The sequence below is a fragment of the Oryzias latipes genome, chromosome 2 (assembly GCF_053564925.1).
Source record: "Oryzias latipes strain Hd-rR chromosome 2, Olatipes_Hd-rR_3.1".
Lineage (NCBI taxonomy): Eukaryota > Metazoa > Chordata > Actinopteri > Beloniformes > Adrianichthyidae > Oryzias > Oryzias latipes.
The window spans coordinates 3,359,377-3,381,274 of NC_136238.1; the positions used below are offsets into that span (position 1 = coordinate 3,359,377).

General features: G+C 45.6%; 1 protein-coding gene and 1 long non-coding RNA gene across 2 annotated transcripts in view; both read left to right on the forward strand.

The window, feature by feature from the left end:
* LOC144983597 (NLR family CARD domain-containing protein 3-like) overlaps positions 1 to 21,421 on the forward strand; it is a 92,703-nt gene extending 71,282 nt beyond the window's left edge. Inside the window, exon 11 of the mRNA XM_078930455.1 lies at positions 18,119 to 21,421. Coding sequence (XP_078786581.1) covers positions 18,119 to 18,131 — 13 coding nt within the window. The 3' untranslated portion in view covers positions 18,132 to 21,421. The remainder of the gene's footprint in view (positions 1 to 18,118) is intronic.
* LOC144983662 (uncharacterized) lies at positions 2,408 to 11,213 on the forward strand. Its single transcript, XR_013647425.1, has 3 exons — positions 2,408 to 2,670; positions 5,066 to 5,239; positions 10,977 to 11,213. It is a non-coding gene; the product is annotated as an uncharacterized LOC144983662 (long non-coding RNA).
* Positions 21,422 to 21,898: the final 477 nt, after the last annotated feature.

The window sequence follows — 21,898 nt, forward strand, 5'->3', positions numbered from 1 at the left end:
TCTCAGCATCTTCCATGTCTTTTATAAGGAGGGCGAGAAAAACTTTTGACGGTAGCTCCTCCCACACACGGTGGTAGCGTCAGATTTAGAAACACACTTTTGGACGAACGTCCAGCAGCCACTTTGATAGGTGGAGATGAATCTGACGCGGGTTAAAAAAAAGTGGAGGACATGAATGAAGTGGGAGAAAAGAGAAGGAGGGGAGGACCACGGCACACGTCTTTGAAGAACTGAGACTAATGATCCGTATGGATCACGGATCATCCGTGCTCCCCAAGTAGTTTCCCGCGGGATCCAGTGTCAGAGCACGTAAACGTGATCAAAAAGTACAGTTGCTTTACAAAAACATAAATCACCGTTTAGAAAGAATGTCATTTTGTTTGGTTTGGTGAGGTTTACATGAAAGTGCATTTAACAACCTGGAGGGAGAAACGGCTATCTGGACACATTTTCAACTCATTTAGTTGAACATTATTATTAAATAATGCAGCATCAATTGTTTTGTGGTTCAATTATTCCAAAAAATGCTGGTGAGATCATGGAGGGACTGTACATCAATACAGACCACAGAGATTCTCTTTTTAGTTTTGGTTGCTGGTGTGCCGCAGGATTTTTGTCAAGTCAAAAGTGAACCTTGACTGAAAAAAGGTGGAAAACCACTGATCTACAAGAAGTTGAGTCTGGTTTTCTGTGATTTAGGAGAAAGTGTCAGATAGACGTCACTGACAGAGAAACAGCAGTAGATAGAAGAAAAACATCAGTTCAATTCAAAACCCCAGCTGGGTCTCATCTGATGACCTTTTTTCTGGCATGTTTTTTCACACCAGACTAAACAGGGGAACCTAAATCCATCCAGGGGTTGATATCTGGGAGAAGTTCATGTTCTGTGTTCTTGAAAGAAATCAGGAATCCATCCCAGAAGTGCAGATTTCAATGGAAAAACAGTTGCAGCAGATTTCTGAGCCACAGAGCAGCAGCTCCTCATGCAGAGATATGAAGAGGTCAACCTGCAGCAGACTGACAGGTCTTTCCCACAGACCTGGTTCTGGTTCTTCTTCAGAACCCAGCCTGGATCAGAACCTCTGCAGGTAGTTTCTGGATGAGGCTGGGGGCGGGGCTACCTGGCCAGAGAAAGGTTTAAACCAGGGGTCAGCAACGTTTGTGACATGAAGTGTCAGTTTGACATTTTCTCCAGAACAACTGTGCCGTCACCAACAAAAATGTGAACTCTGATACAGAGAAACACAGAAACATTTCCAATAGATCTGACATTTACTGTCATTCACAAACAGCAGCTCAAAAATGTTTAAAAGTTATTTTGGAATTAACTCTAAAAAGTACTTTCATAACAATATTGCACAAGGAAAATCACAAGGTCAAAGTTGAAATAGTACTGCAACTATGTTTGAAACCCAAAGTACTGCATTTGTGTATGTCAGACCTACAGCAATAGGATTGGATACTTCAGAAAAAATACCATCAATATTTTTAAAAACGTCACTACAATTAAAATGAAAAAATAAGAATATTTAGTCTTATTAATCATTTGCTACATTACAAGAAAGAGCCTGAGGAACTTAATTTAATTTGAGTCTGTCATGGTGCTTGTATTGCATGTAAAATTATGTTTGATCATTATAGTTATATTATATACAGTTATATACATTTTCCACAATTGGACAGCATCATTCTTTTTTTATTGGAGTGGTGATCAGTCTTAGTATTCATTTTTAAACTTGTTGACATTTGTCAGAACAGACAGAAAGTCTGGGTTTAACCTGTTCCACCATGTCTCTGTCTTTCTATGGCAAGTAAAAGGTATCAGAAATCACCAGGACAAGTGGCGTAAAAAAACTGGTTTTTAAGAACATTTTAAAAGTAGAAAATAATTTACATCCGTCTTGTGTTGTCCTAAGACGGATGTAAAAGCTGCGTTTTATCACGTTCAAACCACACGTCAAGAACGGAGATCTGATGTGGCACATATGGGCATCAAAAAAGCTGTAATGTTAATGAATCCATAGTTGTCTGCTATGGTCTAGTGATTAAAATGCTGTACTTTATGTTTTTATCATGTGGAAATTATGAGTTTGATTCCACAGGATACACAAATGTTTGTTATTTTTTCTTTTGCTGACTTTTAGTGACATAATTATATTTATTTGTAGACACTAAACCCCACCCTGCCTCTGGTGGAAGGAGGGTGCCAGTGTTGAGCAGCAGAGCCACCTTCAGTGTCTGAATGGGAAAGTGACTGGAAAGAGCTTTGTTCATGTTTTTGGGTCAAAGTCATAAAGGAAATTGCTAAACAGCCCCCCCCATGCATAATGCATTTTCATTTCCAGGTGGTCATGATTTTTTATCCAAAATCTCTCCTGAAAATGTCATCTGTCAGTGTCTCATCAGGGCGGGTCCCACCTGACTGAATGGACCAAGTTCCTGGACCTCCAGCTGCATCACTGCTCCTGAACACACTTTTCTGTCTGATTGCAGGTTGAAGGACTGTAGTTTGTCAGAGATCAGCTGTAAAGTTCTGATCTCAGCTCTGAAGAAAAACCCGTCCAATCTGACAGAACTGGACCTGAGCGGGAACCAGAACCTGCAGGATTCTGGAGTTCTTCATCTGTGTGGTTTTCTGGAGAGTCCAGACTGCAGACTGCAGACTCTGAGGTCAGACTCCATGTTTCAGTTGTGTTCACATCAATATGATGAGTCCAGATGACTGACTGATGACATGACTACAGAGTGATGACTTGTCAGCGTATTCATACTAAAATCAATTATTTGTGAGAAATTCTATCTTTAAAAGTTTTTATAAAGGTTTTTACATTTTAAGAGATATGACTCATAATAAAGGTATTCAAATAAAGGTTCACTCTTACCTCTCTGGTCGCACCCAATTTATTCAATTAAAACAGTTCACCTACCATACAGTTCCTGTCACTACAGGTGTTCCCCAGGGCTCCGTCCTGGGACCCCTGCTATTTATCATCTAGCTTCTCCCTCTTGGTCAAATCTTCCTTAAATACAAGATTAACTTCCATTGTTATGCAGACGATACTCAGCTCTACATCTCCACCAAGCCAAATTCCTCTCTACCTCCCACTTCCCTCACTGACTGCCTTCTTGCAATAAAGTCCTGGTTCACTACTAATTTCTTAAAACTAAACAATGATAAAACTGAACTTCTCCTGATCGGCACCAAATCCGTTATAAACAGAGTCCAAAACTTCTCAATTCCCTTTGAAACCTCCTCCATTTCCCCCTCCCCTCAGGTTAAGAGTCTGGGTGTCATCTTCGACAGCACCCTCTCCTTTTATAGATTATACCCAGCAACAATCTCTCTCCACTCTGGCGCATATTCTGTCGCCTCCCCTTTTATTACGTTTGTTGGGTTTTCCCTAAGCTACATATGCGCTGAGCTCCAAGGAGGGGAAACAGATCAAACACAGCTGCAGCGCTATCAGAAACATTAATTGGCACATGTCCATCCTTCCACAGTTTTCTCACATCACTTTCGGACCTGCAAAGCCTTTTCTCAGGGATAAACTAACTCAGAGCGTCCTCCAACTCATTCTAGACACAGCTAAAACAGGTTCTCAGGAGAATGCTGGAAAGACACAAAGATAATCGTTTTCTCCCAAGGATGTCACCTCCACCTTCCTGTGAAACAGAGTTCAAATTCATGTTATTTTATCTATAAAGCACCTTTCATGTCAAACAGACAGCTCAAGGTGCCTCCATAAAAAACAAACAAGAATACAATAAAACGAATCCCCACACGTGTAATAAAATGAATAAATAAGCCCCTCATAATAAAATAAACAAAAACAAGCAAAAATCAAAGAGAAATGACAGAGCTAAAGAAAAGAGAACCCAGAAGGCGCCGTCCGCCCTGTCCTCCTGTTGGCCGGGGTGTCAGCATCTAAGCAGCACAGGCACAACTCATCCCCAGCACCTCCCGCCCCAGAGACCCCCAACCCCCAGGCCCAGTGCACCCAACATGGGCACACCAGGCCCTTCAGCCCAAAGGAGCCGGAACAATAGATGCCAGAGGACAAGCATGGCCAAAATCTCTGTGAGCCCGAACACTAACACCCCAGCCAAGGGGGAGAAAACACTTGTAAACAGTTTAAGATGTAAAAGTAATAAAATAAGAAAGATTAAATATGAAAAGAGGTCAAATATGAAAATATTAATTAAAATTAAATAAGATGATTTAGTGCATATAAAAGTCTAAAATATAAATCAGAATAAGTTAAGACATAAAAGGACTAAAAGGCAAATAAATAAATATGTGATAAAATAGCATATAAAAAATAAGAGTAAAAATCACACATATGAGATCTAATTAAAAGCTGAGTTAAATAGATGAGTCTTTAGTTTCTTTTTAAAAACCTCAACAGTGGATGAGGCCTTCACATCCTCAGGCTGTTCCACAGACGAGGTCCGTATTGTCTGAGCGAGGCCTTTTTTTTTGCATGTTTACAGAAGTGTGTGTGGACACGCACACACTTCTGCAAACATGATTATAGCAGCTATATAGGTAGGTAATGAATAATATAAGCAAATATAAGATAACTTCTATACAATATTCCAACACTCCTTCCCCTAGTTCCATTATCGGATACCGATCAGTTTTGAAAAAAGTTTCTCGCAAGGAATGTGTCAGAAGTCAGAGTGCAGGTGTAGAGACAGCAGCTTCAGGTTGAAGGTCATTTGAGCAGTTGTAATCACAGATTGGAGCTTGAAACACTAAATGAACACATGTTAATTGGAATTTGCCAGTTCATAGCAAAAGCTTTTGTACACACAGATACAGATTTTTGGTGCACAAGTTCTCACATCAAATCTACTAACTCGTCCTTTAGACACATTATTATCTTCAGCATTTTCATTTAACTCAATATGTTTTACTCAATATAAAAATAAATTCCAAAATCTCTCCTGAAAATGTCATCTGTCAGTGTCTCATCAGGGCGGGTCCCACCTGACTGAATGGACCAAGTTCCTGGACCTCCAGCTGCATCACTGCTCCTGAACACACTTTTCTGTCTCATTGCAGGTTGAAGGACTGCCGTTTGTCAGAGATCAGCTGTAAAGTTCTGGTCTCAGCTCTGAAGAAAAACCCGTCCAATCTGACACACCTGGACCTGAGCATAAACACACTGCAGGATCCAGGAGTTCTTCATCTGTGTGGTTTTCTGGAGAGTCCAGACTGCCGACTGCAGAATCTGAGGTAAGATTCCATGTTTCAGTTGTGTTCACATCAATATGATGAGTCCAGATGACTGACTGATGACATGACTACAGAGTGATGACTGACCCCCCCATTCCCACCTTACCGTATGCTGCTGCTGAGACTCTGAGGCTCCTTTTTCTCTTTTTTCAGAGGTTCTCATGTAGATCTAGTCTGACAAAAATCCTGTCCAAAGAGGAATGTTTTCAGTCTAACTTTGAATGTAAAACTGTCTGCTTCTCTTCCATGAGCTGGGAGTTTATTCCAGAAAACAGGGGCTTGGTGGCTAAACGCTCTACCTCCAACCGTACTTTTACTAATTCTAGGAACCACAAGCAGTCCTGCATTAAGTGAGTGAAGTGTTCTGATTGGATGGTAAGGCACTATGAGGTCTTTGATATAGGATGGGGTCATACCATGTAAGGCCTTATAGGTTAACAGGAGGATCTTGAACTTGATTCTAGAATCAACTGGGACTGACATAGCTGTGAGTAATCAGGAGATGTCCCCTCAGTGCCCTACCTGCCAATTTTAACTGCACCCCCTTAGTGCACACACCATTTACTCCTCAAAATATACATTCAAACAAACACACACACACACAGACACACACCCTCACTAACACACACGCACACAGTCATGTCGCAAGGAAGGCTGGACCTTGGACCATCTGTCCCCTACCCCATCCCTGGTGGGGCGTGCGGGGCCCTTGGCGGCGGCGGCCGTGTCCCCTGCGTGCCGGTTTCCTGGGCCCGGCGGTGCTCTCCCCACGCAGGGAGAGGGATCCCTGAGCTTTCTGGCAAGCCCAGAAACCTGGGATCATATTACACCTGAGCCGGAGATGTCTGTGTCCCTGCGGGGTGGGTTCTGGTCCTTGCCGCCGGGTGCTGGGCCTCGCCAATTTCCATCTGTGGCAGAGCCTGGTCGGGCCATGTCTACAACAACCCTTGTGGGCCCCCCTTCTCTCTGGGGTGCCCTTCTCCTGGGCGGGGGCGGCTGCCCCCTGTCTTGCACCTCCCTGGACCATCTGTGGCCCTGGTGGGTGGCTGCCTGGAGCGCGGAGCGGGTCTCCCTTGGGGGGTCCTGGCTCGTACCTGGGGTTGGGGCGGGGGGATGCCCAGAACTCCTGGGTGTTGATGGGGTGCTCGTCTGGGGCTGTGGGTGCCCTTCTCGGGTGGGGCCCTGCGTTGGGCTCTTCTGGTGCGGCAGGGGGGCTGCTCTCCTGGTTGGGCTGGGGCGCTCTCTTTCCCCCCATACCTCCCTGCTCTCTGGCTCTGGGGGCCTCGCGGCGGTCCTGCTGGCCCTGGCCTGGGTGGCGGGCGTGGGCGCCCGGGGGCGGTTGTTCTCTGCCTGCTTGCTGCCACGTGGCGTTGGGGGCTTCTGGCTGCCGCGGCTGCTGTGGCGGGGGTCTGGGTGTGGGGGTGGCTGGTTGCTCCCCCTCCTGCTTTCCACATTCCATGATCCATTTTAGAAGAACATAAACACTTAACTGAGCACAGGTGTTAGCTCACCTTTGCACTAACAAATTGCGTGAATGAATGAAATATTTCACACTAGTTGGCTTGTAGGCATAAGTATGCGTGTGTGAACACTATCTGTATTATGTACATGTTGACATGTGGACATTTTTGCAGCTAACAGGTGTGTTTATAACATTTGAGTGTGTGTGTGGATAGGCCCCGCCCCTTTGAGATTTGTATTCTATCTGTACCTTAGCGTAATGATAAACATCCAGTAGCTTGTTGCTTTATCCTGCTTCATTGTTTTACCCCCCTCTCCCCTCCTAAGATCACCCTCCTACAGTGGCGGTTCTACCCTGAATTACTCCCTGGGCGAGACCCTCCTCTGCCCCCCCCCCCCCATAGAGTCACTTTGTCCATTTATTGTAACTGGAAATACAGTTAGGAAATATTTAATCAAACACAAATAATCTGAAATAAATATTATAAACTACAAATCACACTAATAATACACTAGAATAAATGTAACTGCAGCACTAAGAACAGAAAACACTAACTAAAACAAGCTTGTCAATAACGTCATCATATGTAATCTGCTCCCCCCCTGAATGATTGATACTAACAACAGCAGGTTAGTGAGTTGCTCCTGAGACATTGGTGATCTCAGGTATGACTTGATCAACTGGAGTTTTGAAAAGCTAACAGCAGCAGCAGCAGCAGCAGCAGCAGCATTCTACCATCACAGCTTATTTAACATTATGAACTAATGTACAACAAAAAAACACAACAAAAACTTTGTGTTACAGCAGAGCAGACAGACACACGAATCATAACTAATGTTACAAGTTAAGGCAGAGCAAACATTTAAGAATAAATATCTTAAAAATGACGTTATTTGCAATATTTGGGCCTACTTCAGTTTTGGTCATGATAGACCAAACAAGAGATTTTTCCTCTGCAACGTTGTTGTTGTTGTAGGGCAGGTAGCATTCGAATTTAAAAAACGTGCATCTAGCTATGCGATAATACCCTTTTCTTTGTCTCGTTTCTCCTCTTCTTCTTCTCTTTTCTTTCTAAATTGGGCACCAGCTTTGACCTTTTTTCTCCATATTTCAGATGTTTTTGCATTTGGCATAAATGTCCTGACATAGGTATCAAGTCTGTCGACTAAACCAACTGTCATCTAAGTGAAGAATTTTTTTTGTTTTCCCATTTTTTATTTGGGCATTTCACACAAAAATAACCAAAAAAGCATGATTTTTTTATACCTTTTTTATACCCGCAGCCCCCCCCCCGTTCGTCAAACATTTCCAGCAGGAGCGCGTGCAACTGCACCCAGGGGCGCCAATTCGCTACATGGCGGCGCAATTTTTATTTTTATTTTTGCATCAAGCACTGAGCCGCGGCCCGCGACCGTTGCCCCCCTGGAAGAAGATCCAGCCAAGTTTGCGCATGCGTTTTGCGCTCCATGCTCACCTCTCAGCCTGCACCCTTCACCCCGCGCCCCCTCCCTTCTCCTTTTTCACCCCGCGCCCCCTCCCTTCTCCTTCTCACACACATTTGCGTCTACATCTCAAAGACAGGAGGGACCGCAGCTGCGGGGCGGGGGCGCCGCCAGGTTTCAGGCTGTTACAAACTCTGTGATATAAGTAAATCAATAGTGGTGCATAAAGTATTTTACAAGAGCTGAGCCGCTGGCGCCGCCCCTCCGTCATTTTTCCGCCCCGGGCGATCGCCCGTATGGCCCGTGCCTAAAACCGCTACTGCCCTCCTATCTCCCTCCTTCTAACACCCCTCTCTCTTCTCCCCTTCTTTTCCTTTTCCGTCTGGTCCAACAAAAAAGAATTTCAAAAAGAATTAAAATGAATAAAGTCTGGCCTCGATTACAAAAGGCGTTTATTCAGACAAACCTCTGGTTTGTCAGAAGATTCATAACCGCTGTTGTAAAAGTAAAATATGTCCAACACAAGAGGCCTTCAGCTCTCATCTGTCTGCCCAGCTGTTGAACAGGACAAGTTAAAAAAAAAACTATCTGAACTAGTTCAGCAGCAGTCCTGGTCATGAGTTCTTCAGGGCCAAACCGCCAATCCCAGTTCTTTTGGAAATCTGGACTCATTGTGGATTTCTCTGGAACACAGAGGAGGATTTCTGGTCCTTTGAAAACATTCCTTGTTCATTTAGCTTTGCTGTTGGAAAATTCTACAATGTCTCTTTGATGGGTTTTCATGAATCAGCAACTTTGTTTTCATGAATCAGCAATTATGTTTTCATGAATCAGCAATTTTGTTTTCATGAATCAACAACTTTGTTTTTATGAATCAGCAACTTTGTTTTCATGAATTTTCATTCTCTGTAAGATATCTGCAGGGGGTTTTGACTTTCTATATTCTCTTGATTTGTGTCAGATCCATTAAAATGTGATCCAGATTTTCCTATTGAAAGTTTTTTTACCCATAATTCAAAGTGATCTTCAATCCTCAGTGAACAATTTACTTTACAATGTGATGATGTCATTTGAAAATTTATTTTACAATATAAGATTCAAGATGAAGAAATACTATTTAATCTGACATTTTAGAAATCAAAGCTTTAAATCAAAGTAAAATTATTGGATGTTATGTTTGTTAGGTTCATAATTCAGATGAAAACCATTTAACAATTATCAGTTCTATTTCTATTTTAATAATTTATTAAATCTACTGCATTTTCATTCACCTTTATGTTTTCAGGTTAAAGTCCATTAGAAATTGCAACCCCCCCATCCAAACCTCCTGTTCTGTTGGATTTTCCCACATTCGGTGGTCTGCAGACCTCGGATGCACTGAATTTCATTGAACAGTGTGAAAACTATCTTGACCTTAGACCCTTGTCAAATCACGAACTGTTAGGATCCCTGTCCGCAGTCCTGAAGGGACCCGCTTTAAGCTGGTGGAAAGCCATTAAACCTGTTGTACATGATTGGTTGACATTCAAGGAGGCTTTTTTATCCGCTTTCCTGCCAACGGATTATTTAAGTGAAGTGGAAGAGCAATTAAGAACAACTGTGCAGAGGCCGAAGCAGTGTTTACGTCACTTTGCCTATGACTATAGGGCTTTGTGTCTGAAGTGGAAACGAGACATGACAGAAGAAAAGATAGTTCGGCGGACACTTAATAACATCAACCCGAGATGGCCGTCTGTCTGCGTGGGAACGTTTCATCGGTAGCCCAGCTGGTAAAAATAGGTTCAATGGCAGAGGAGATCAGACGGAGAGTGGGGTTGCATAAGGCTAGACAAGCTAGGTACTATAACCAATGGAGGAAAGATGCGCACTTTCTCCCGGGTAACCTAGACCTATCAAAGACCTATCATGGGTTAAGGCCTTAGTAGCCTTCGGCGTGAGGGGGGACTATGTGACAGTCACATAAATGTATCATATTTTCTGTATTTTACACCCTGTGAGGTGAAGAGGTCCTATGTTTTCCTTTTATTTTAGTGTATGTGTGTATTTTGTGTATTGGTGTACCGGGGATGCCGCTGACGTCACCCTTCACAGCTGATGCGATATCAGCTGGGGGTGCGTTAACTCACGGCATGGCTTCCGGGTTAAAAAGGGACAGACAAGGTGGGCTGAAGGCTAAGAAGAGTCACAAACTCTGACAAGACGGAAAGGGAGACTACAAGGGCCCTTCCAAGGAGCAAGTACTCACCGAATACCTCGGAAACCGACCAACGGGAGTTACAGAGGAGGATCTGACGTGGACCTTTCCAAATTCTGCTGCGGGGATTATTATTAATTTCTTTTGGGGATGGACGTGGCTGGAAAGTGACCAAGAGCAAAATGAGACTCACTGACATTAACCCGAAGGACGGGGTGAGATCATTTCAGTTTTTATCTGTTTCTTTTGACTTTGGGAGGGATTCTTATATTGGAGCGCTTCTGCGCATGCAGGTGGAGGACGCTAGACGGACAATAGGGTGTCATTGTAAATGCAGGCACGGACCTATATGTAAACATCGGGAGAGCGATTCATGGAGTGTGACTGGGATCAATGAATTGTTAGGGTTAAAGAACATATCTTGATTTAATTGGTTGTACATTTGTTCATTTGTGTTCTATAATCAACCCGCGACAATTATCGTAAGACTCTAAATGAACTGTAGAGTGTTACAAACTCTCCTGAAAATGTCATCTGTCAGTGTCTCGTCAGGGCGGGTCCCACCTGACTGAATGGACCAAGTTCCTGGACCTCCAGCTGCATCACTGCTCCTGAACACACTTTTCTGTCTGATTGCAGGTTGATGAACTGCAGTTTGTCAAAGATCAGCTGTAAAGTTCTGGTCTCAGCTCTGAAGAAAAACCCGTCCAATCTGACAGAACTGGACCTGAGCAGGAACCAGAACCTGAATTGCGGAGTTCTTCATCTGTGTGGTTTTCTGGAGAGTCCAGACTGCAGACTGCAGACTCTGAGGTCAGACTCCATGTTTCAGTTGTGTTCACATCAATATGATGACAAAGTTGTGTTAGGACTGAACTGCAGAGTGATGACTGACCCCCCCCATTCCCACCTTACCGTATGCTGCTGCTGAGACTCTGAGGCTCCTTTTTCTCTTTCTTCATAGGTTCTCATGTAGATCTAGTCTGACAATAATCCTGTCCACAGAGGAATGTTTTCAGTCTAACTTTGAATGTAGAAACTGTGTCGGCCTCTCTTCCATGAGCTGGGAGTTTATTCCAGAAAACAGGGGCTTGGTGGCTAAACGCTCTACCTCCAACTGTACTTTGACTAATTCTAGGAACCACAAAGAGTCCTGCATTTAGTGAGTGAAGTGTTCTGATTGGATGGTAAGGCACTATGAGGTCTTTGATATAGGATGGGGTCATTCCATGTAAGGCCTTATAGGTTAACAGGAGGATCTTGAACTAGGGTTGTGTCGATGGATGATACCATCGTCCATCGTGATGGGTGAGTGGCATTACGCTGGAGAGACACCATCGTGATGCCACGCCCCCGCCACGTTGCGAGTCGACACCATAAGCCACAGTTACATGTGCAAAATATCTTAATCGGATCTATGGTCGAATTAGAATCCAACCCTGTACATGAGCCCTGAAAAATGTTTTCAGAATATAACAAACGTACCATGGGTCACATTTTCGGTCGTAATAAATCATTCGCACATGCGCAGTAGGGTTTGAAAAACCGGGAGAGGATATCGGTTCCGCCGAGCGGCTATATACATTGATATTTCACACTCCGCAAAAGCCATACCATAACCATACGGATCACAGGCCCCGGTTCTGCACAGACGTGTGCCGCGGACCCCCAACCCCCCAATCCCCCATCCCCTCCACGCACTTCATTTAATCTGTATTATGTAATCCTATTTATGACTTGGACGTGTCTGACCACAAGGTTATTTCATTAAAAGTAGCATTGGCTCACCAACATCAAAACACAAAACGGAAAATATATTTCAGGAACTTCAAAAACATTGACCATGCAGCCATTCAAGAGGATATACAAAAACTCTGCCATCACCACTCACCTCAGTTAATGAATCTGTTGATCATTACAATTCTACACTTCATAACATTCTGCAATCCAATTCACCCCTGAAATCAAGAACCGTCTCTTTCACTAGATCAGCCCCGTGGTACAAAGAGGAACTGCGTATTCTTAAAAGACTTGGACGAGCCATGGAACGGAGACTCGTAAAAAACAACTTGGCAGTACACAAACAGGCCCATCGAGACCATCAAAAACTCTACTGCAGGGGTCGGGAACCTTTTTTGCAGAGAGAGCCATAAACGCCACATATTTTTAAATGTAACTTCGAAAGAGCCATACAATAATGTAGTGTCCCTTTCCCACACTGAGGCACGGAGACTTAACCTCTTTTAAGGTTCTTTATTCTGGTTACTGCAGACCACAACAAACGCCGTACAATTAATTCAGCAACTTCTGAATCTCTCCAGCGAGATGAGAGCGCTTCTCCCAACTTTATATTCCCCTGCTCCCGCTCCAGCCCTCCCATTTCCCTTATTCGGCCCATAGCTGAACCCCATTGGTCCAAATTACCTAACAACAGGCTGAGCGACAGAACTGAGGGCCAATCAGATCTCTGCTTGATGCGTTCCAGAACTCCAGAACTTATAACGCGGCCTAACAGCCAAGTTAAACTCAGTCTGCGACAATATGTTTAAAACTAAATATACAAATGAATGTGTGCATTTGATGTAATTTCAACATTTTTAAAGTACAATAAGTCTGTGGATTCTTTTCAATAACATTGTTATGCTGTTGCTAATAAATGACGAGTATTTCTCGTGGTAGTTTTGCTGATTGTCTTGTCTGGTTGATACGTGGTGAGTTTCTGCTTCACGCAGGCGTTGAGACGTTAAACGTGATCTTAGGTCTGAATGTTCTGTAGATGTGACAAAGACTGCTCACATGCAGACATGGAGTCAAACACACACTCACACGCTGCAGTGAGTGACGGGCAGCGGGTTTTACGTTTTTACAATCCCTGCGCGATTCACCTGCTGCCGGTCTCCACAACCCCTCACCCCCACCCTCTGCTTTCTTCCTCACACATCCCGTCTCCGCAACTGCGCGCTCTTTCTCAGAGACGGGAGCGCGCAGTTTTAGGCACGGCAATTCACAGGTTTTCATCTGGCACAAACTCTGTGAAATAATAGATAATAGTAAACTGAAAGTGCTGGCGCAGATTTCTCTCTCTAAGCACCGCTACTACTGCGCGCCTCTGGCATCGCGCCGAGGACTGGTCTAATAAAAAAAAAAAGTATAATTAAAGATTTGTCTGCGAGCCACATGTGACCATCAAAAGAGCCATATATGGCTCGCGAGCCATAGGTTCCCGACCCCTGGTCTACTGTATAGCCCTTACAATAGCCAGGTCTAAGTTCTATTCCCACAAGATCAATAGCAACACTGGAAATTCAAAACAGCTGTTTTCCACCATACACTCTCTGCTTAAGCCCCCCACACTTACCCATAGTGATGCTAGTGTCAGCAGCTGTGATAGATTCATGGATTTTTTCACCAAAAAAATATCTTCCATAAGATCTAACTTGCTGCCCACTACCACTATTCCCACCTCATCTGCAAACCCGACTGTACCAACAGCTCCAAGGACCCCTTCTGAATTCACATCCACTACACAGAAAGAGGTTGAGGCCATCTTGAGGACTATGAAATTCTCAACCTGCTCACTTGACCCCCTCCCAACAGCCCTGATCAAAGTATCAGTCCAATTATCACAACTATAATTAACCAATCATTACAAGCTGGTCATGTCCCCCTTGCTCTCAAAACTGCTTTTATAAGACCACACTTAAAAAAGCCTGCACTGGACCCTGATAACTTGGCAAACTACAGACCCATCTCCAACCTACCATTCCTGTCCAAGGTTCTTGAAAAAGTTGTCGCTGCTCAGCTCCACCATCATCTCTCAACGCACAGCTTATATGAAAAATTTCAGTCTGGTTTCCGGCCAGCTCACAGTACAGAGACAGCCCTGGTCCGAGTCATGAATGACCTACTCATCATCATGAATGACCAGGGCTCCCCATCTCTACTCTTCCTTCTGGACCTATCAGCTGCATTTGACACTGTGGATCACGGCATTCTCCTTAACTGTCTTCATACTACTGTTGGACTCTCTGGGAACATATTCAACTGGTTTAAATCAGCAAGCTACGGTTGTAGCTGTGGCTACAACCGTAGCTTACCATCACCAAGTATGAATGAGGAGTGAATGAATAATGGACACAATGTAAGCGCTTTGGGTGTCTTGAAAAGCGCAGATAAATCCAATCCATTATTATTATTATCTCACAAACAGGACAGAATATGTGGCTCTGGGGACTGCTAAATCTCACACACACACAGTCCCCTGCAGAGTTCCTCAAGGCTCTGTTCTTGGACCTTCACTCTTTACCATCTACATATCTCCACTTGGACAAATCATTCGTAAACACAACATCTCATTCCACTGTTACGCCGATGACACACAGTTATGTGTAAAAATGGATTCCACTCCCACCCTAACTTCTTCTGCCCTCCAGGCATGTCTCGAGGAGATAGAGGCATGGATGGCTGAAAACTCTCTCCAATTCAACAGCAACAAAACTGAAGCCATATTAATCGTTACCCCTCACCAGATCAAAACATCCTCCACCAAAAGTATTCTGGTCTCTGGTCACAACATCCTGCTTTCTTCACCTGTGATAAATCTTGGTGTCAAAATCGATTCTACTCTAACATTTGATCATCATATACGTCACCTCTCCAAAGTCTCTTTTTTCCATCTCAAAAACATTGCAAAGCTCCGCCCCTCACTCACCCAGTCTGATGCAGAAAAAGTAATCCATGCTTTTATCTCCTCCAGACTAGATTATTGCAATGCTCTCCTTGTTGAGATTCCTGGCAGGAGCCTGGAGCTCCAGCACATCCAAAACTGCGCTGCTAGGGTCCTGACAAGGAGACGCAAATTTGACCACATCACTCCTGTCCTTCAGTCACTTCACTGGTTACCCATTCGTTCCAGAATTCAATACAAACTCTGTCTTCTCACCTACCAATGTGTCCATGGAGTTCCATGGACACATGGAACTCAAGTAAGCTCCTTTTCCCGCAAGCCACTTCACGACTCCTCCGTTCCAATTTCACACACTGCCTTCATCAGCCCTCCACTCTGGAACAATCTTCCACAATCCCTCAGAGCCCCACAAAGCCTTGGCACATTTAAAAAGGGCTTAAAAACTTTCTTTTTTAATAATGCTTTTAAGTACTTTGACTATTGTTTTTTGTCTTACTTTGTTCTTATTGTAAACCATTGTTATTCCTGCCTCCATTGTAGCGCTTTGAGATTTTATCTAAAATGTAAAGCGCATTCTAAATAAAATTTATTATTATTATTATTATTATTACACCGCCCCAAAGCCTCTGAGACACACTTTTAGACCCAGTTCTGAGTTCGGTCATTCACCTAGAGTTGCGGGACGGATCGCAACTCGAATCTCCCACACATACCGCTCATGTAACAAAGCCCCCCCCCCCCCCCCCCCCCCCCCCCCAAACACAAAGCTGTAAGTCCGCGCTCCGCCGGTCCACTTGACTAGTTAAGTGTGGGAGCGGACTACTTCTTTTCTATTTTGTTTGTTACTTTTTTTGTAAAAAGTCACTTCCCTCAGTTTATACTGGATCATCGCGGATGAGTCATTAGTTGGGAAATAAAATAAAAATAAAATAAATAAAGTAATAAAGTAAAATATCGAATAGCAATTATATAGGAGCGAAAAATTAAAAATGGCCTCTTTTTCTGTGTTCCAGCGTTATTTCGTTGTGCAAATGCATTTGTCATGTAGGGAGGAACCTATGTGCAGCGCTTCCGGCAGAACTCTATGCCACAACAACGAGCTTATACGCACGCGGCTGCAGCGACCACTCTCTGTTCAAAAGAAAATAGCTTTCATGATCGTAAAAATATGTAGATTATTTTACCTTTAAGAAATCTGGGGGGGGTTTCTGGAAATAAAAATGGGATAAATTGAAATTTCGGGTTTGCTTCGGGCTCGGGCCTGCAAATCAAGTTAATTGGTCGGGTTCGGACCGGGTTTGGCTTTAATGCCTGCGGGCCTGTGTCGGGTCGGGCTGGATTTTTTAGGCCCGATCTTACCTCTTACCCCATGCATAATGCATTTTCATTTCCAGGTCTTCATGATTTTTCATCCAAAATCTCTCCTGAAAATGTCATCTGTCAGTGTCTCATCAGGGCGGGTCCCACCTGACTGAATGGACCAAGTTCCTGGACCTCCAGCTGCATCACTGCTCCTGAACACACTTTTCTGTCTCATTGCAGGTTGAAGGACTGCAGTTTGTCACAATTCAGCTGTGAAGTTCTGGTCTCAGCTCTGAAGAAAAACCCGTCCTATCTGACAGAACTGGACCTGAGCAGAAACCAGAACCTGAATTGCGGAGTTCTTCATCTGTGTGGTTTTCTGGAGAGTCCAGACTGCAGACTGCAGACTCTGAGGTTAGACTCCATGTTTCAGTTGTGTTCACATCCATATGATGACAAAGTTGTGTTAGGACTGAACTGCAGACATGAAGCTCATCAGCTCTGCTCTGTGTCTTTGGTCCAAGAGACTCCTTTAAAGCGCGTGCAGAAGCAGCAGCCTCACGTGCACGCTCACATGCACTCTGAGTCCTGCTGTGTTTCAGCAGATGCAGCTGAGAGTCCAAAGGGTTAGGGTGACAGAGTCCTGCTGCAGCTGGATGCTGCTCTGACAGACACATCCTCCACAAACATCCTCACCTTTTCATCCACAAACATCATCACATCATCCATCAAAGCTCCCAGCAGCTTCTGACTCTTCATTCAGAGCTGAAGTCATGCTTGATCAGGGATCAATGTCCAACATTTGCTGCTGACTCTTCCTCATCACTTCCTTCTTCTCTCTGCTTTGATCTGTTGGAGCTGAAAGTCTCTGCTTGAAGGGCTGCAGCAGAGAAGGACTGGAAGATCATCTCCTGAAAACTGGGAGGAAGACTTTCCAGCATCCTGCTGCTGAAATTCTCCCATGATTCAGTGCTGTTTGGAGAAGAGCTGAGCAGAAAGAGGAAGTGGACTTTTTCTGCTGTTGCTGCAGAAACATCAGTTGGTTTGGATGCAGCCACAGGCTGATGTTTGACTTTCACACATCTGGACTTCTTTCCTGAAGCAGCTGCATGTTGTCCTGAATGTTCCTGAATGTTCTTCTTCTCTGCTTCTGCTGGACTCTTCTGATCTGCTGCTGTTGCTTCACATCTTTGGACTTTTTCTAAACTTTCTGATTTTCTTCAGCTCTGAACTCTTTAGAAGAAGTGAAGGATGAAAAACAGGAACTTTGTCTTTAAACTCAACTCTTTGTTCTGGATTCAGGTTGGAGGAATGCCATTTGGATTGGTCCAGAATTCCTGCTCTGGTCTCAGCTCTGAATTCCAACCCGTCCCACCTGACAGAACTGGACCTGAGAGGGAATTACCTTCATTCTTCAGATGTTCAGCAGCTCCAGGATCTGGTGAAGAGTCCAAACTCCAAACTGCAGTCTCTGGGGTCAGTATAGGGTTGGAGTCAGTCCAGCTGCCTCCAGATGTTTGGTCCTAAAGTTAGTCTGAGAGCAAAGATGCAGAGTTTCCTGTGAAGCTGCAGCTTCTCAGTGAAGCTCTGAGGAGAATGATGACAGGCTTCAGGACAACAGTCAGCCAATCAGAGCAGCAGAAGCTCCAACAGGTGAAGATGACAGGAAGCTGCTGCTCTGAACAGGACTGAAGCTCCTGCTGCTCTTTCTGCTGCTGTGCTGCATCACTGACTGACAGACCAGGATCAGGAGACACTCCTTCATCTCCGTCTCTCTACTTTCTCTCTTCAGGTGGAGGTGGTGAGTCTGATGTTCCTCCTGGAGGAGCAGAGAGGAGCAGCAGCAGCAGCTGGTCTGCAGAGATGTGGTGACTGGACGGTGTTCCTGGGAGGTGGAGAGCAGAGTGATGGAGGAATCAGAGGAAGTGGAGATGAGTGTCAGAGCTGCAGCAGGAACTGATCTGAGATCAGCTTCACTGTCTCTCAGTTATGGTGCTGCAGCTCCCCCAGTGGACTGATGGAGAACTGCACTTCCTCTAATTCTTACTTGTTCTGTCCAACAACTTAGCAAACAATTAGAGCTGAAGGCATTTTGTTTGGACAGGTATTACTATCACAAAAAGAGGTTGTATAGCTTCGAGAAATCAGAGTGTAGATTTGTATAAACCCCTTTTTGTTGTATTATTTTTTTTATTTGTTACATTTAGTGTGTGTGGGGAGGGAGAGGGGAAGAATGTGAGGGGGGGTGGAAGAGAGTAAAAGGAAAAGAGGTGAGAAAGTGGGGGATACAAGTACTGATTTGAATAAGTTTTTATTTTAAGTTGTAACAATTATACCAGATCTGCTGGAAAGACAAATATTACATCAAAGGTGAAGTTCTGACACGAAGATGAGCGGAAAATATCTCTCCATCAAGACACTGTGGGTTAGGAAGGGGGATGAAGCAGACAGGGAGCAGTGTGGCAGTGTGCACATGCGCGTGGGGGTGGAGATACATGCACGCTGCCAAAGTGAACCGTGTGTTCATAAAGGGAGCCAGATCCTACCCAGCCAGACCAGGAGAGGGGAGGAGAGACCCCCAGGCCAGAAGCGCCCCCGGCATCCGGACCCAGGCAGCCCGGGAGTGAGGGAGGAGGGGACCGCCCACCCAGCCAGGCGCAGAGAAGGCCACCCTATAGGGGGCCCCCCCCGACACCCAAAGGCATAAGCGAACCCAAGACAAGAGCCAAGGATGAAGCCAGGGCCCCGAAAACCCATGAGCCGCCCACCACCCGACCGGCGCCCCGTCTCCGCGAGCCAGCCCCGGTACCCAATCCAAGCAACCCACAGCCACCCCCCATAACCCTACCCACTACAACCTTCCTCACCCGCCATATTATCTGAGCCCCCCTCCCCAACCCCCTCAATGCCCTCCCCCCTCTGTGATGGGGAGGGAAAGGCACAGAGGATCCCAGTGAGCCAGCCCCCAGGTCCGTCCCACCCATGCACTCTCACACACATACTTACGATCTTGTGGTTGCCCCCCACCCCCTGCCGCCACGCAGTAACCCCCTTCGGCCGACCGACCCCCCAGCGTCGTATGCCCGACCATCACCGCAACCGACAGGATACCCACAATCCCCGGCCCCCCTGAGAGGACCAGGGGGGTGAAGACCGACCGCCCCTCCCCGACCCCACCCATGTACGGAGATGTGGGAGTGCTGTATGTGTGCTGCAGGTAAAATAGGAGGTCTCTAGTGTGGGAAGCCCCACCGCTTCCAAGCCGCAGGGCCCCCCCACTCCAGGGTCCCTCTGTGTGTGGTGTGTATTTGCTGTGTGTGTGCTGCTAACATGCAGTGTGTGTCTAAAGTGGAAGTTAAAATTGTGTGGGGGACCAGTGAAAGATGACCCTCCCCACAAGGCCCTAGATTAATCAGGGTGTCTAATATGCAAGTAAAAGCGGGATGGAGGGCGGATGCCGACGCGACCCCAGAGAGACACTCCAAGTGAGCCCCGCCAGCATGACCCCCCCATCCAGATACCCCGAGCCCTATGTGCCTGTGTGCGAAATTTGTTTGGGTGAGAGCGGGGAGGAGCAGCCGGATGGGCACAACCGGGGAAGAAGGCTCCCCCGAGCGACCGGCCCCCCAGCCGGCCGCGGTAGGCGACCCCCTCCCAGGGCGGTTGGCAGTCAGGAGGCGGCAAGCCAGCCGCAGATGGAGGTCAGAGCCTCGTAGCGCCGAGAGACAGCCAGCAAGGAAGGGGCCCGGTGCCAAAACGGAGGGGCAGGAGGGCCAGCCCCACCATTCATGCCCTGACCTCCCTAAGGACTAGCACCCCGCCCCCTGCACCCCCCCCTAAAAAAACCCAAAATAGATTAAATAATAATAATAATAAATGATACTAATACTGCTACTACTAATAATAATAAAATAAATAAAATGAAATAAATAAATTAAAGAAAATAATAATAAAAAATAATAAAAATAAATAAAAAGGAAAGAAAGGAATAAAATAATAAATGAATAAATAAATAAAATAGTAATAATACAATAAACCCACCCAAGTGAACCCCTTAACCCCTGCTTCGAATGCAACGCCGACCCCCCCGGGAGGCCAGGCCATGCGCCAACTACTGGCCACGGGCGAAACACCGGCCGCGGGCAGACGACCCCAGGCTCCAGAACCCCAAGCCCCCCCCCACGCCACGGCAACCAGCCACCCAGCACGGCACCCGTCTGCCGTTCCCGGTCGCACTGCCTACCCTGCGCCCAGAAGGCACCAACCCAGGAGCCCCTACCAAGTCGCCGGCAGAGTGCGCCCCCCCTACGAGCAGCCAGAGCCCCGAAGCCTGGAGAACGGCAGGCCCGGCAGATCCCACCACCCCAAACCCACCCCGGCCCACCCAACCGGCCAGGACCCGGCTCAACCCATCACCATCCCACCCCTACTAGGTGATGTGACTAACCAGCTGGAGCCAGGGAGAGTCTGAAGCCGACAGGTTTTTTGTGGAGGACATTATCTTTAAACTAATATGCTCTGACATGAGGTTTCTGTAGTGGTTGATGCTAAGATTATTTTTAGATTTCCAGTTTAGGAGGATAGTTTTCTTTGCGATACATACAGCGGTGAGAACCATATAGGCCTTGTTAGATTCCATGTTGATGTTATTCAGGTCACAGAATAAGCAGAATTTGGGGCAAGCAGGAATCTTATGATTAAACCAGACTGATAAATCCTCACAGACCTTACGCCAAAATGATTGGACAGGTGGACAGAGCCACAGAGCATGCAAATAGTCGTCTATGTTGTTACCTATGCACTGTGTGCATACAGCAGACTGATTGAGACCCATTTTAAATAACCTCTGTCCGGTGTAGTGAGTTCTGTGGAGAATCTTGTATTGAATAAGTTGCAGATTAGGACTTTTGGTCATATTAAAGGCATTCAAACAGATCTGTAGCCAAAATTGATCACTAGAATTCAATGATAGCTCAGACTCCCATTTTGTCATGGGTAAGTAAATGGTTTCATCTATGTTAGATATCAACTTATACATTTTGGAAGTGAGCTTGGGATTTTTTTGGGTCAATAAAATGTGTTACTGTAAGGGAAAGGTCTAGGTCTATTTGGGTCAGGCAGTATTTAGTGCTTATAGCTGATTTAAATTGCTGATATTCTAGAAATTTGTTTTTACTAATCCCATAGATCAGGGGTGTCCAAACTACAGCCGGCGGGCAAACTGCGGCCCGTGGGTCTGTTTATATTGGCCCGCAGCAAATTTTGAAAATGTAATTGAATATGGCCCGCACATGGCGCTTGAGATCAACTCTGTTGCACTTCTCAGTTTCAACACTAGATGGAGTCGCTCACAGAAAGGTGTGTTGCGGAGTGGGTGTGTGCTGACAGCCCCGCGTGCCACGAGAGAGGGGGGGGGGGGGGGGGGGGGGGGGGAGCGAGTGCAATTGGAGATGGGTGTGTGAGAACTGAGCGGAGGTGTGGGGGTCGATATTTTCTGTGTTCGGAGGACGGGGCATTTTATTATAATTTTTTTTTTAAACTTGTCCTGTCCAACAGCTAGGCAGGCAGATGA